We start from the raw sequence: 12,694 nt of genomic DNA on the forward strand, positions 1-12,694 counted from the left end.
TTCAAAAAGACACATGTACCCTTGTGTTCACTGCAGCACTATTCACAAATAGCTAGGACACAGAAGCAACCAGATGTCTGTTGCCAGATGAATGGATAAAGTCATGGTACATACATAGAATGGAATATTACTCAGCCATAAAAAGGAGTGAATTTGAGTCTGTTCTAGTGAGGTGGATGAGCCTAGTGCCTGTTATACAGAGTGAAGTGAGTCAGAAAGAGAAAAACAAATATCAAACATTTAATGCATATGTATGAAATCTAGGAAAATGGTACCGAGGAACCTATTTGCAGGGCAGGAATAAAGATGTAACATAAAGAACAGACTTGTGGACACAGTGGGGGCTGGAGAGGATGGGAGGAATTGAGGGAGCAGTACTGAAAAATATACATTACCATATGTAAAACAGATAGCTCCTGGGAAGTTGTCCAACATGGGGAGTTCAACCAGGCGCTCTGTGACAACCTAGAGGGGCAGGACGTGGTGGGGGTTGGGAGGAAGGTTCAAAGGGCAGGAACATATGGGGTTTGGGAGTGATGAAGTACAGTCTTTCTAAAATCCATGTCGTCAATGCAAGTTAGAATAGGTATTGTTTAATTTTAGGAGAGAAATAGATAAAGTAGTTTTATCTATACAAATTTAATATATTATTATAGTCACTAATGAAAAAGAGGGATGTAGTAGAATATCCAAATTAAGACTGTTGTGAGGGAAGAGATAGAATTAAAAGCAAATTCATTAAACAAGCATAAGGAAAGGAAGAAGAGAGGAAAGGATAATTTAAATCCTTGGAGTTAGGATGGATGAAATATAAACTAATCTAACAGGCTAGTGAGTAAAACATACATAAAATAATTAAATTTCCCTGTAAAAAACAAAGACTTTCATATTGCTTTCAAAAACAAGGTCCAGATATATGTTATTTTAGGAAAAAATTTATGCAAAAATAAAGTAATAGTGGTGTTGGTTAAAATGTTCTCTCAAAAGATAAGTCCCGATCCCAGTACCTGGAAATGTTACCTATTTGAAAATACATCTTTGTAGATGTAATCACAATGAGGTTATTGAGTGAGTCCTAGTTCAATATGACTAATGTCTTCATAAAAAAAGGAGAAGATGCATAGACCCAAAGACACAGAGGAAAAGCGCGTGTGATGATGGAGGCAGAGACTGGAGCGTTTGGTCAGTAAACCCAGGCATGCCAGGGATTGCAGCATTCCAGAAGCTAGGAGAAAGGCATGGAACAGATTGTCCGTGGAACTTCCAGAGACAGAGCAGAGCTCTGCGACACCTTGATCTCAGATGTTCAACCTCTAAATATTTGTCATTAAACCATTCAATTTGTCATAATTTACCACATGTGTCCTGGTAAACTAATGACAAAGAAAGGGGAAAATAAATGGTAGACTAGGAAAATGGAAACCAAAAGAGAGTCTTATCAGTAAAGAACCAAGCAACGTATCGAAAAAAGCAAAATTCTAGAGTACAGATAGAAAATGAAGTATTACATAGATGTGAAAGCTACAATTCTCCAAGAAGTTTTAGAGAAGCAGTACTAAAAAGGGCAAAGACATAAGATCCTATACTCTAGAAACAGACGCCCTAGAATCAGGCTGTGGTTCCGGGCTCTGTTATTAAATAGCTCTGTGACTTTAGGGATATCACTTAATTTTTCCACACTTATAAAATGGGAATGATAACAATACTTCAGTTATTGGCAGTTATGAGAAACAAATGAATTAATATATTTAATTTATACATGAAAATGTATGTATTAATAATGTGTTTAAAACAATAGCTACCATAGAACAAACATCAAAAAAATGTTAGCTATCATTTAACTATTACTGTAAAACATCATATAAATACCAGCCAAGCAACATGGAATATAAAATAAAACCTCAAGGAAAGAAGAACTTTATAAGGTCACTAATTGGTAGAGAATTTTAAGTAATCACTTTCAGAATTTCACTTATCAATTTGCCACAAAAGAACAAAGTCTACAGAGGATCGGATGATACAACCAACAAGATAAAAGGCACATAGCATTATACCAAAGGCAGAAAATAGATTCTATTTCCCACTCACAAAATCTCATTATGAAACCACGAGAAATTCTAAGGTACTCAAAAAAATTTTATAACTCACATTCTCTCTCTATGACCCAAGAGGATTAGAAATCAAAAATAAGAGGCCAGAAACAACTTAACCATTTGAAGATCAAGATATTTACACCAAAATAACCCCTGGAAACTATCACTGTTTGCGGAAAAACTAAGGTTTACGGCAATCGAGTGGTTGAGTTGTACAAAGCTGCATTTGCCCAAGAATGGCCAGAAAGCACTGGTTCTAAACCAGGGTGGTTACATCTCCTTAAGGAAACCTTAGAAATGCATAAGCACACATACAGTTGTTAAAAAGACTGAAGAGTGCTGCTGGCCTTGAAGGTTTGAAAGTCAGGGATGCTGAATGTTCTGCAAAGCTTGGAATATTCTTACACAACATAGAACTGCCATGGCCAAAACAGCAATAATACTCCCATTGCTAAACACTGTTCTAAAAGTGACTCCAGGGCAAAGCATCCACAGATGCGCAAGGTATTTCTATTTAAAGTTAACTTAATACAACTATGGTAAAAAAAAAAAAAAAGTATTCTATAAACATAGCAGACAATTCAATGCTCAATTTTCCACAGCAAGAACCAAATTCAAGAACTTTCTTTGTTTTTGAAAATAGACAGCATATAAGATTATTTAGAGATTTTTGCAGAAACTCATTTTCTTTTATTACTAAGACTCAAAAAGAGAATTCACATTTTTTTTATCCATAGAAGAATTAGATAAATGGATGAGTCAGTATATGGGGAAATGTAAATCCATGTAATTTGCTATTTAGATTAGCTAATTCAAACTGAGTGTACCAAACTTAGTTAACAGAAGCATCAGTGCTGAGGGTAACTATTTTTCACACTTCTTCGTATAAAAACAAAGTATCTCAACAGTGTTCTTTCTTAGTATTTCTGATGGCACAAAGGTACAAGGCAATGTTCTAGAGTAGACAGCATATGTTGGGATGAGAATGAAGGAACATGGGTTTAGTGTTGGGTCTATCATCCAACTATGTAACATTCTCTGTGCTTCAGTTCAGTTCAGTTCAGCTCAGTTCAGACCCTCAGTCATGTCCACCTCTTTGCAACCCCACAGACTGCAGCACGCCAGGCCTCCCTGTCCATCACCAACTCCCAGAGTTTACCCAAACCCATGTCCATTGAGTCGGTGATGCCATCCAACCATCTCATCCTCTGTCGACCCCTTCTCCTCCTGCCTCCAATCTTTCCCAACATGAGGGGCTTTTCCAATGAGTCAGCTCTTCGCTTGATGATTTAGCTTCTCTGTGCTTACCCATGAGTAAAATTTAGATAAAGGATTTGCTTTGCTTGTCTTGAAGGACAGAAGCAAAGTAACCAGAACCCCCCTTCAGGGATCTAACAGGCCGCACTGGAACTCGCCTTGGCTCTGCCTTATTTCCCACCACATTTCCTCTTCACTCTGCGGCCCTGGTTTCCTTGTTCCACGGTAGGGTCTCCGCACTGACCCTTCCCTCTGCCCAGATGCTCCGCCACCAACAGCTTCGCGCGCACAGTCCTTCCCCGCTTCCATGGGCTCTCTGCTCGGACAGCGCCTTATCAGAGAGGCGGCCACACACCATCCCATGAAACACAGCGCTGCTCTCTCTCTGTTGCTTCGTCCTACTTTTTTCTTTGACATAGTGACGATCTACCGCGTTAAAACCTCAGATTTTACCTCGCTTGCTACTGTCTGTATCTTCTCTGTAGACTGTAACCTCAAGAAATGCAAGAAAAACTGCTATCTTTACCTTAAGAATAATATCCTCATAACAAAAATTATATGTTTTCTGGATCTGTCCATATAAAAACTTAATAATGTGTTCAGTTGGGAGGTTTGTAGCTCTACTTTTTATTAATTCATGTGAGGTTATATCAATATTATGCTTTTATGACATTACGTATGTTTTCAGACACCATTCTCCTTATTTAGAATAGTATGGCAAGTTACCCTTTTAGCCTTTCTACTATTTCCCTCTTAGCTATCCCAGGGCTCAAATATTCAAAACATGCACTGATTTTGCATACTGCTTCTCTGAAAAGATACTCTATGACTCTTTTTGGAAGTGAAATTTATTTCTTCACCAAAAGCAGCATATTATATTTCAAAACTTGGATGTGTCACAAGCTAGGTTTGCCAAGAGCATGTTCTTGGCTCTGATAAAACACCTTCCTGATCGCTCCCAGGTTTGTTAGTCAAGTCCGTGTCGGCCTCCACCGCGCCACTCCAACGTAGTGCAGTGGAAAGCAGAGACCGTTTCTTATCCGTCTGATATTTCGCTCATACATCGCACATAGCAACCCTGCCATAATTCTTGATTAATTTACCGAATACAGACATGCAATGGTGCACACCCCCACCCTTCTTTACGGGGAAGCCAAGAAGATTACTTACATTTCGAGCCGGATGAAGAAGACCCGCTGACAGCAGACCTCGATCCTCCTTTCATGGAGAAAACTCCTTTTCCCCGGCGGGTGGTCGTCACTGCCGCTCGGGGCCGCTTCAGCGGGATGACCGCGCGGGGCGGCGGAGGCACACGGCCGTGGTAATCAAACAACCTTCACGAAACACAAACGCGGCTGAGAGCTGGCTTACACCCGCGCGTTCTACCAATGTCTGAGATGATTAAGAGAATGGCCTTGCAAAAAATGTCAGTAAATTTTTTAATATTGTCATCAGGAAGATTCAGTTTCACTAAAGGAAAAGGATGCTAATATAGTCTATTCTTTCAGAACAGTAAAATCTGACTCTTGATATGAACTCACTTTTATTAAGGCATGGAAGAACAAAGAACTTTGCAATATGTTGGAGTTAGGCTGACCTTCATTGCCTAGTATATTTCTTTGCTTGATTTAACAGATTTATCCTTCTTCACAACAGAAATCTTCCTTTTCCACATCAGATACTTAGTAAGACATTAGTTTGAAAGGAGGAAAAGATCATGCAGAATCAGGGACAGAGCAAAGAAAATTAGTGTATAATCAGAAAGCAGCTCAGAAGGGGGGGAAAAAAATAGAAGTATGACTAGTTTAAAGAGGGCAGCTGTGAGAGAAAAATCAACATGGTTCCTTCCCTCTCACTAAGGACTTTCTTAAGTAATGAAGTCTTTCTGACTACAGAAAAAAGGGAGCTGAACTTGGATGAAAGGCTGGTAGAATGAGGACAAAACTTTCTTGACTAAAAAACTGATAGAAAATGTTTATCGGGATGATATTTTATTTTTCTGACCATTTGGTAGATGTGGAAATTGAGGCTAGAGATATTTGTAGTTAGCTATTAAAATTGGTCTAACAAAGAGTACCAGTAAAACTCTGAAGCTTCTGCTTAAAAGCAAAAAATGATATTCACTATAACCCATGTATTTGCATTAGACAATGAAAGAGATAAAGTATAAGAGTATTTACATATTTATATAAATATGTAGTTAATATATTCAAAGTCTCATGTTATACTGCATACACAAATTTTTGTGACTAAGCATATTTGAGCAGCATAAAAGGACCAGAGGGAAAAATTATATATATATATACACTCATTTATCTTTAAAACTATTTGCCAGTGAGCCAGAGGTATTATTGCATTGTCTACTATAAACAAAATAGCGTTATTGACTTAGAATGATGGTTATTATATATTTTATTATGACACTATTATATAGATTCTCATAAGTGGTTTAAAGCAGTCAATAGAAAATCTAATGTGAAAGACAGAAATGAGAAAATGAGAACAGCTTTACATTTTAAAATATTTAAAACCTTGTATAATTGGTTATTTCATAAAATTACATTTTATTTATATATATAGAGAGAAATGTGATAATCTCTTTTTGGAAAATAGTATATGAAAGACAATGATTAAGATAGGCTGGTTTCCAAGTATTCATTCAGAAACACTGAATACTATGACAGGAGGGAGAAAAGTTGGATATACATAAACCACATTTGAAGCAGACCTTGGTACTAAGAATATCTTTTATATTAGAGAGCTAAAGGATCCAAAAACAAAGATTTGGGAACGTGCTAGGAAATACTAAGAGATGTCTGGAAAGGAAAAGAAATGAAAGGAGACAGAGTTCAAGAGAGGGGTCATCCTCCGTGCATAAGCGAAGTCCATTAGAGCCGAGGAACTGTCAGCAAAGAACAGGTCATGGACGTCCACACATTAGAGTTGACTTCAAAGGGTAGAGGCCGATGAGGCCGAAAGGGGCTGTGAATCATATTCATGCCACTAGGGGCTCGAAAATCAGAGGGGTCAACTAAGCCTGCCCCTCATTTCAATCACAAAACAGGACCTACATTATTTATTTATACGTTGAATTCACAGAGCAACCTGTCAGTGAACCAAAGTACAAAAGGTGCTTTTCACGAGCTACCATCCCCCAGTTACTGCAACAACAGAAATGTGACAACTGACCCATCTCTTCCAAGGTGGAAGTTGCTGCTTGAGATGAAAGGGAAGCTCTTTTGGAGGAACCGTTTCCTCAGGACGTCAAAATGCCTTTTAGCAGGTTCATGAAATAAACTAATCTACACAATGAGTTAAGAAAATCTCTAAAGCACAACTGAAATATAAAATGGTGTAAGAGTGCTATAATGGATATCAGGTCAAGTGAAGACATCGCACTCCCTACTACTTTAATGATAGTGCAATTCAGTAATATTTTATACAAACTGCACTGTTGATCAATATTCCTGTTGTTTTCCCCCAGACAAGGATTACAAAACTTCCAGTGTTGCCCTGGTATGATCTCATGTTGAAAAAAGAGAGCTGCGCTTGTTCACTATATTTGTGACCTATTTTTAGCGTGCGATGTGCGTTTTAGTCGAGCAGTATGTGTTGTGCTCTCTGTTGTAAGTTCCTATAGGGAGAGGTCCTTGTTTTCTGAATATTTGGATGTGTTACTTCAAAGGAAGATGACTCCTTTCCCGTTACAGAATCGGGTAAGGTTTTGTCAATTCATTCTATCTCTCTGTTGGGAAGATATGCAGTATTAGAAATTGATTTTGATAAAAGTGATATTGTAACGCACAAACAAGGCTAAAAGGGCATTTCATATGAGAGCATGATTTTAAATTTTAATGGAGCTGGGTGTTTGTTACTTTCCACTGGGCCAAGTTGAGCTTACCAGAAACCAAAAGAAGGAAGACTGGGAGTTGTTTTCAAGCATGAAAACATATTAACAACAAAATAAGGAAGGGAGGCAGACTGTTCTCTGGGCCTGCAAGATGTAGGAGTTCTTCTAAATACAGAAGGAAGCAGGTGAAAGGCAGCCTATAAAGGAGACAAGAGTTGGCTTTCTCATCAGAATCCTGTCTACAGCAAATCAGAGAAAATAATCCAAGAGAAATTTCCATCTGATAGAATTCAAGGGAATCCAAATCTCCAAGGTCACTTGAAAACTTAAAATTCCTTCCTTTTTCTTGGTTTTTTGTTCTTCCACTCTCACAATTGTATTCCCTTTCCCTTCCTTTAATGGCCCTTCATTTTCCCTAATACTGTTAGAATATTGTTTTTCCCATTATGTTTACAAGTCAAACAAATAATGATTTATAATGAAGTCAAACACATAATTCTCCTTTCTCTAAGGCCTATTTTAAAACAAAAGCTTTAAAAGACCTACTCTCAAGCAATAAATAAAGTAAATGTCAGATTTTAATAAAAACAACAGATTGAGGAAGTCTGAGGGTCTATTTTATTTAATAAACATTTCTACTTCTCATGTGGTCATCTCCTGTTTGGAACTTTGTTTGCTTTAATAATATCTGAGATGTGTGATTTCATTATCAAACAAAAGCTGAAAAATGGTAAGCAATTTTAATATTGATTTATTTGATAAAAAATAGACACAGCTTGTGTCTAGAAAGAATAAGGATATTATTTTTAACAGTTGCTTTTTGGACAAACATATGCCATTTAATGGCATATTGATGTATAAAATGAATATAATTTTGAATTCTTGTTTTTACTAAAAGCCTGTTATTATTAAACTTCAACAATAAAAAAGCAACATTTTAATGCATTTTCAGAAAATATATATTTAGAAAATAACCTCCTATCTCTTACCCTAAAACAATTACTGTCATTTTCTAATCTTTTTTCTATAAGAATTTGTATTTTTTTATGTAACTGAAAACATAATGTATATACAGTAATGTATCCTGGCTAATCCTCTTTGGTTTATATTGAAAACATTTCCCACATTTGCTAAATGGTCTTCCTAACGTTTATTTTTAGCTCAGTTGGTAAAAAATCTGCCTGCACTGCAGGAGACTCCAATTCAATTCCTGGGTAGGGAAGATCTGCTGGAGAAAGGATAGGCTACCCACTCCAGTGTTCTTGGGCTTCTCTTGTGGTTCAGCTGGTAAGAGTCTGCCTGCAATGCAGGAGACCTGGGTTTCATCCCTGGGTTGGGAAGATCCCCTGGAGCAGAGAAATGCTATCCACTCTAGTACTCTGGCCTGGAGAATCCCATGGACTGTATAGCCCATGGGGTTGCAAAGAGTTGGATATGACTGAGTGAACTTCACTCATTCACAACATTTATTTTAAGTTCTGTGGTGCATTTTCATAAGTAGATATACCACAGTCTAATAAATCATTACTTGATCGCTGGACTTTTAATTTGATGCCCATTTTTCACTGTCATTGGAAGGACTGATGTTGAAACTGAAACTCCAATACTTTGGCCACCTGATGTGGAGAGATGGCTCATTTGAAAAGACCCTGATGCTGGGAAAGATTGAAGGCGGGAGGAGAAGGGGACGACAGAGGATGAGATGGTTGGATGGCATCACCAACACAATGGACATGGGTTTGGGTGGACTCTGGGAGTTGGTGATGGACAGGGAGGCCTGGCGTGCTGCAGTTCATGGGGTTGCAAAGAGTCAGAAATGATTGAGTGATTGAACTGAACTGAACTGAACTTTCACTGTCAACCAATGTGATTTTAAAATTCACAAAAAAAATTGAAAATGTAATATTTGTGTATTACTTTGTCACTTAACACTAGATTATCATTTAGATAAATGATAACTTAAAAATCAGTAATTATCTGTTTTCTTCTAAATTTCCCATATAAAAATGCTTTTTCATTTTCCTTACTTATGAACCTAAATTTACAGTCACTATGTGATTAAGTGCTAACCAAAAAATGTAGTCTGGACTTCGGGTTAAACAACTGGCCTGCCCAGAACCAAAATCTGACCACCTATTCAGGGCCACGTTCTCCCTGGACCCTTTTAGCAGATGATAAATGAAGATCAATAACTCTACGTTCCGAGATCTCAGGCTGTGTCTTCATTCAAGCTTGTTGAATGACAGGAAGGGTTTCTGTCTTCAGCTTATTTGACTCCTGATAAACATAGTCTATCAAGCCAAACTAAGATGCCTATTCATTTTTTAAAAAGGCTGTATTTGAAATCCACATGAATTATTCTAGCCTATTAGAATATCTGATTTCTGTACTGTTTGAACTACTCAAAATTCATAAAATCTGCTTATAATTTCCACCTTGACTTCAAATAAATAAGCTTTTGGTTACAGCTGAATCCAAAAAATGCTTTTTATAGGCACACTTCACTTGAGACCAGTAAATGAGTAATTCTTATTTTGTTTTTTTGTCACTAAACATTTCCACGATTTTCTGTGAAGCCACCCTTGCCAACAGCCCAACCCCTACCAGCAAGCGCCATCCCTAATCTTGTACAAATGCTTCATGAACATGCTTTTAAAGGGTTGACTGTAATCATCAGCGATCTATTTTAGCAATGTTTTGACCTTAATCTAATCTTTATATTTTGTACAATTTTGCTGTCTTCTGTATCTTGTATACAGCTTTGGTGAATTAAAAAGTGAATGGATTCAAGTGGCAATTGCTGCTGCTGCTGCTGAGTCGCTTCAGTCACGTCCAACTGAAGTCTGTGCGGCCCCATAGACGGCAGCCCACCAGGGCCCCCGTCCCTGGGGTTCTCCAGGCAAGAACACTGGAGGGGGTTGCCGCTTCCCTCTCCAGTGCATGCATGCGGGCTAAGTCGCTTCAGTCATGTCCAACTGAAGTCTGTGTGGCCCCATAGACCGCAGCCCACCAGGGCCCCCGTCCCTGGTGTTCTCCAGGCAAGAACACTGGAGGGGGTTGCCGTTTCCCTCTCCAGTGCATGCATGCGGGCTAAGTCGCTTCAGTCATGCCTGACTCTCTGCAACCCCATGGACAGCAGCCCACCAGGCACCTCTGTCCACCGGATTCTCTAGGCAAGAACACTGGCGTGGGTTGCCATTTCCTTCTTGTGAGGTTATAAATCAATAAAATGATTCTCCTATTTAATTCTTATAATTCTGCTACGTGTGTATCATTAAGCCATTTTGCCCATGAAGGAAACTTGTGGGAAAGGGATGAGATAACCTCCCCTCCCAAGTTTAACCAGTCAACACCCGCACATTGAGGCCTGCAACTCGTCTTCTGACTCCGTATCGCATCCTCTGTCAACCGTGCCATGCTAAGGCTTCCAAATGTTTTAAGTGGAATCCCATTCTACCAGATGGTAATTTAAAAATTTGCATAATGAAACAGACGTTGCTTCTTGCTAATATGTTTTTCCAATATTCATGAATATATTCTGTGCTCTATAATCAATGATCTGAGACAAGTTTTTTCTCATTAACTGCAGCTCTGGTAGCTTCTCCTATATCAATTTACTCAATGTCAAAATGGATCCAGATCTGAGCAAGGCCCCATTTTGAATCAGTGTTGTGTATGTGTACACACATCACACACACACACACACACACACATATATATTTATGGTCAAGCAGCTCTGGCATTTCTTTTTTTTTTCCATCATTAGAAGTTAACTCATTACTGGAGGTTATAAATGTCTCAGTGCCTTTCCTGGTACTATTGAAGAGAGGTTGGATTAAAACTGCTGATACCTCAGAAACTGAAAACATTCCTTGGAGGTATGAATTTTAGGTATACTTCTCCTTTTACTTTACTTGGGATGGTACAAATATAATGCCTTCCATTTAGAGTTATACTTGACCTTTGAAAGAAAACGCCATTGGTGCTGTGAATCATTGGGCAGTTCTTGTGTAATACACAAAGGTAACTGTTCAGAATAACCTCTCAAGTCTATTGTTTAGTGATACTCTTCTCTGTGGCTCAGACAGTAGAGAATCTGCCTGCAGTGTGAGAGACCCAGGTTTGATCCCTGGGTTAGGAGGACCCCCTGGAAAAGGGAATGGCTACCCATACCAGTATTCTTGCCTGGAGAATTCCACGGCCAGAGGAGCCGGGGGGGCTACAGTCCATGGGGTCGCAATGAGCAACTCTCCACGGGAGCTCTGTAAGTCTCCTTTTCCAGACTGGTACTTGATAATCCTAACTTTTCCTGTTTTCCAGCCCGAGAGGTGGCAGAGGCAGAGGTAGTTTGCTGACTCCATCATACCACTGTGGGTTTTGTGTTGTTTCTTTGCTTTTGCCTTTTTGGTTCCTTAATACATGGTTAGAAAGTTTTTTACAAGCAATTCTCCTTGTTCAGCATAACTATATGTTTCTGTGTTCCTGACGGAAAACCAAGCAGCGTGCAGGGAATGGAAATAGCTGTGTTGATAAGAGTGTTCAGCTGCAGCTGGAATGCTCTAGGGGGCAGGAGGAGGGACAACCAAACAAAAAGAATAATCCAGAGGTGTCACAACGGACTTCTTACGGAAGGACGACTGACCAGTCAGTGTATTCCTCAGTCACAGGGACATTGCTACTTGACTATCAGTATAACACGTTCTCTATCACCATTAATGGTTACTGTAGGCTACCAGTAGCTAACATTGATTAAGTACCAAAAACACACCAGGCGTAATGCGGGTCATAAAAATATGCTACTGCATTTAATCCTCAGAACAATATTATGGGGTAGGCATTAATTTCATGTTCACTTCATTGATGAGACAGGTTTTGGTGGCATTAAATAAATTGCCCATGCTTGTGCCATTAGTAAAAGGAGCAAAAATTTAACGATAAACACAAGCAGAATGCAACTAAGGAGGAATTACTGTGGATAAAACTGTTGGCACAGGCCCGTTAGGGTATTTCTCTTGTCCAGCCCCTCCAGTCTTTCTCCTTCCTGGGGAATCTATGTTCACAGGGAACTCCTGACTGCGTCTACTACGGCAGATGCTTCTCTCTCTGCCAAACGCAGAAGATGAAAAATAAACTATTGAGAGCACAGACTGCTCAGTCTGTTAGCAGCACACCCATACTGATCTATAAACCAACAGACACCTATAAACCACCTATAAACCAAACAGGTTTTGTATAAGATGAACAAATGATTTTGGAAATTATTCAGCTTTTTTGTGTGTGACGGAGAACCATCTGAAAGCTTCAGGCTCTGTAATTACTAGCTGATTAAGGTTCTTGTTCATTTGCTTGTAAAATATATTTATCATCATCTATCTATTTATATATCTTACAATTTTTTGAGTTACAATATATGCATAGTAAGATGCAAATATTGGGTGAGTGCTAAGTCACTTCAGTTAGTGTCTGGCTTTTTGTAACCCTGTGGATTGTAGCC

General features: G+C 38.7%; 1 protein-coding gene across 8 annotated transcripts in view; it reads right to left on the minus strand.

Annotated features, from left to right (window-relative positions):
- Nucleotides 1-12,694, minus strand: part of RALYL (RALY RNA binding protein like) — a 782,895-nt gene that overhangs the window by 71,843 nt on the left and 698,358 nt on the right. For all 8 annotated transcript variants that reach the window (XM_070477450.1, XM_070477455.1, XM_070477449.1 and 5 more), the window contains one exon: nt 4,521-4,684. In XM_070477450.1, the coding sequence (XP_070333551.1) occupies nt 4,521-4,684 (164 nt within the window). The remainder of the gene's footprint in view (nt 1-4,520; nt 4,685-12,694) is intronic.

Source organism: Odocoileus virginianus, chromosome 15 (assembly GCF_023699985.2).
Source record: "Odocoileus virginianus isolate 20LAN1187 ecotype Illinois chromosome 15, Ovbor_1.2, whole genome shotgun sequence".
Taxonomy (NCBI): Eukaryota; Metazoa; Chordata; class Mammalia; order Artiodactyla; family Cervidae; genus Odocoileus; species Odocoileus virginianus.